Raw genomic sequence first — 3,114 nt, forward strand, 5'->3', positions numbered from 1 at the left:
TCACAGTCAGCTCCCCCAGGCGAGGCTTCAAAGGTGGCTCAGGGTGCTCGGTGGAAGGAACTGTTGGAGCCAGGGTCACTGCCTCTTCTTGTCGTGGGGCTGGATGGCGAGGCACAGAGAAGAAACAGCTGTGCTCAGGAAGGGCCCTCTGGCCAGGGGTCCTGGTACTTCTCCCAGACACCCCAGGACCCTAGATGCCATGCCTCAGAACGGAGCATCATTCCCCAGTTTGAGTGTGCAGAGCATACACCTGTGGGGGTGTCCAAAGCGGCAGGGCCAGGACCCCATGTCACCCAGACGCTCAACTCCCGGAGAGCCATTCAGTGGGTCAGATGGCTAATTACCACAGCACCACACACAACACCAGATCCTGCCAGGAGAGTCACCCATCTGGGGGTCAGGAGCTGTGGAGCCCTGGTGGTGAAGTGGCTGTGATCTGCGTGGCTGGCAGTTCTACTCCGTCCACAGTTACAGTCTCAGAACCCCACAGGGGGGGAGCTACGTGTCGGCACTGTCTCAGCCTCGAGGGGGAGGTGGGTGTCAAGAAGCCCCCCCACACAGCTTTTCCTTTAGCAGCAGTTTGGTTTCTAAACTTGTAGGGGTTGGATTGTACCCCCTTACCCCAAATGTGTTGTAAGTCCTAACCTCGGTGCCTGTGGCGAGGAGCCCTGGTGGGGTAGTGGTTATGTGTTGGGCTGCTAACAGCAACGTCTGCAGTTCAAAACCACCAGCCCCTGGGTAGGAGAAGGACGAGGCTTGCTCCTCCCAAAGGATCTCTGGTCTCGGAAACCTCCAGGGGCAGTATTACCCCGTCCTATAGGGTCAGTATGACTTTGGAATCCACTGGACGGCAGTGGTCGACCGCGGTCCACTGTCATCTCACTGGTGGGTCGGCAGTTCTTGGGTCTGGTAGTGAGACCCTAACAGCGTGTGTTATGTCTTGAACCAATCGCCTAGGGGGCATGAAAGAGCAGACTTCGAAACCAAAGTGACTGCCATTGAGTCAACGCTGACTCAGAGAGACCGTGTAGGGCAGGGTCAGAACTGCCCCTGTGAGGTTCTGAGACTGCACGTCTTTATGAGCAGACCAGGCACCAACCGAGGAGACGGGGGGATGCCCCACGCTCTCTGAAAATGACAGGGCCACCAGCCCAAGTAGGAGATGAGACTAGGGTCACCCGCGCCCCCAGAGAAAGCAGAGTGAGAGCCGGGGCTGAATTCAGACTTCTGAACCGTGAGGAAATACACTTCTCCTTCTTCTTTTCCTTTTTAAGTCTTTTATGACAGCAACGTTCATTGTTGCATTAGTCACAATAGCCAACGTGTAGAAGAAACCCAAGAGTCCATCCACAGAGGAATGGATAAACAAAATGTAGAATAGGATGGAGTGTGACCCCCTTAATCTGGCCACAGCATTGATACAATTACAAAGATGTTTCATTGAGGGTGTGCCCTCCTCTCAATATAGGGACTCTGTTGGGGGAAGATAGTCCATGTACTCTTGCTCGTCCGGATCCTGCATCTGGCTCACTGACTTGGCAAACCTGGGAGCTATCCGAAGTGTAACATATTGCCTACTGACCTTGCTTCTGTTGTTGTTAAGTCGGAAATACACTTCTCTATTTTAAAGCCACTGATAGGATTTTCTAGCCTTGTAGAAAACGAGATAAAAGAAGGTTTTTCAGGGCATTTACAGAAAGTAGTTTGGATCACACATCTGAGGGCAGAGGCAGGAACCGGCGAGAAGGCCACCTTTGTGCCTGGTCTGTCCAGTCTTGTATGTCTTTCTCTTGCTGGGGGCAGAGTGGTCCTGCCCTGGCGCCCCGGCCCCCTCCCCCCACGCCGAGTCCTGCCCTGTGGGGGATCATCTGCTCTGTCGGCGTGGGCTCTTCTTGGCCTCTCTTCTGTGCAGGGTTTTACTCTGCCTAGTAGCTGAGTGGCCAAACCACCGAGTTTCAGACAACTACTTTACCTGGTTCGTAAGCATTGAGGGAGGAATAGCTAGAGGAGAGCTTAGTGAAAGAGGCAAATGGCGTGTTAATTAATGAGAGGCAATGAGTGCGGATAACTGATGCTAACCCATGCAGGAGTTGCGGTGGGCGCCTTAACGGCATTCAGCGCTGTTTTTACATAAATGGGTATCAATTTGGGGGGCTCTCGGGACAGATGCAATTTTTGGCACTGAAATCAGAGATGATGAGAGTTGGCCCTGGGAGGTCTTCCGGGAAGAATGACCTCCCTCCAGACTGGCTGGTAAAATGTGCATTGGGTCGATAAAAACGGGGCCAGCAGTTCAAAACCACCAACCGCTCGGTGGGAGCAAGAGGAGGCTCCTGGTCCTTTAAAGAGTCACAGCCTCAGGACTGTGGCATTATTCACAACAGCCAGCACACACGGGGGTAGTTCTGCTCTGTCCCATACGGTCTCTAGGAACCAGAATGGGCTCGACGGCGGTGAGGGCTTTTGCCTTGGTTTTTTAAACGCTCTCCCTCCGGAGGGGAAGCCTGCTGTTACCACGTACTGTGCATGAGCTGAGGCAGACCTGCGCCCACCCTGTAAGGCGGATGGGACCATCTTTCTTCACCGGTGAGAAAAGGCAAGCACCGAGAGGCTGAGGGACTCTTCTGAGGTCACACAGCCTGAACAGGTTGAGGCCAGATCTGCCTGAGCCCCTATTTCCCCATCTCGGAGGAAATTAACCAGCCTGGAGGTCTTCGTCCCGTCATTCCCCAGGAGGGCATGGGGCTTCTCCACGATCGCTGCTTCTCACTCTCTTGCCCATGCCTGGCTGAGGCCTTGGCAGCCACATAGTTGGTCAGAGGCTTGGCAGCCCTGCCTCTTCACAGAACCCACAAGCTTCTGCATGGAAGGGGACGGGCCTGGGTGACACTGAAGGTGTGGAGAGGAGACCTGAGCAGACTCACTCCCGGGAGTTCTAGAGGCTGAGTCTCAGAGCCCATGGGACGGAAGCTCCCACATGGACAGTAGGGGCCCCAGTGCAGCTCCAGGAGGCCAGTGCCCTACGTCACACTCACCAGTCACCCCGACGGCCGAGACGGGGCCCACGCGCTGGCCATCCTGGAAGCCGTACAGGTTCATCTTGTACTTGTGGTC

The 3,114-nt window shown here is 55.0% G+C and overlaps 1 protein-coding gene across 1 annotated transcript in view; it reads right to left on the reverse strand.

Annotated features, from left to right (window-relative positions):
* Positions 1-3,114, reverse strand: part of TNXB (tenascin XB) — a 63,809-nt gene that overhangs the window by 25,409 nt on the left and 35,286 nt on the right. The window contains exons 21-22 of the mRNA XM_045292264.1: positions 3,036-3,114; positions 5-99 (exon numbers count right to left, since the gene is read on the reverse strand). The exon at positions 3,036-3,114 is cut by the window's right edge and continues 85 nt beyond it. Coding sequence (XP_045148199.1) covers positions 5-99; positions 3,036-3,114 — 174 coding nt within the window. The remainder of the gene's footprint in view (positions 1-4; positions 100-3,035) is intronic.

The sequence above is a fragment of the Echinops telfairi genome, unplaced genomic scaffold (assembly GCF_000313985.2).
Source record: "Echinops telfairi isolate 266 unplaced genomic scaffold, ASM31398v2 ScPeMD7_655;HRSCAF=1070, whole genome shotgun sequence".
NCBI lineage: Eukaryota > Metazoa > Chordata > Mammalia > Afrosoricida > Tenrecidae > Echinops > Echinops telfairi.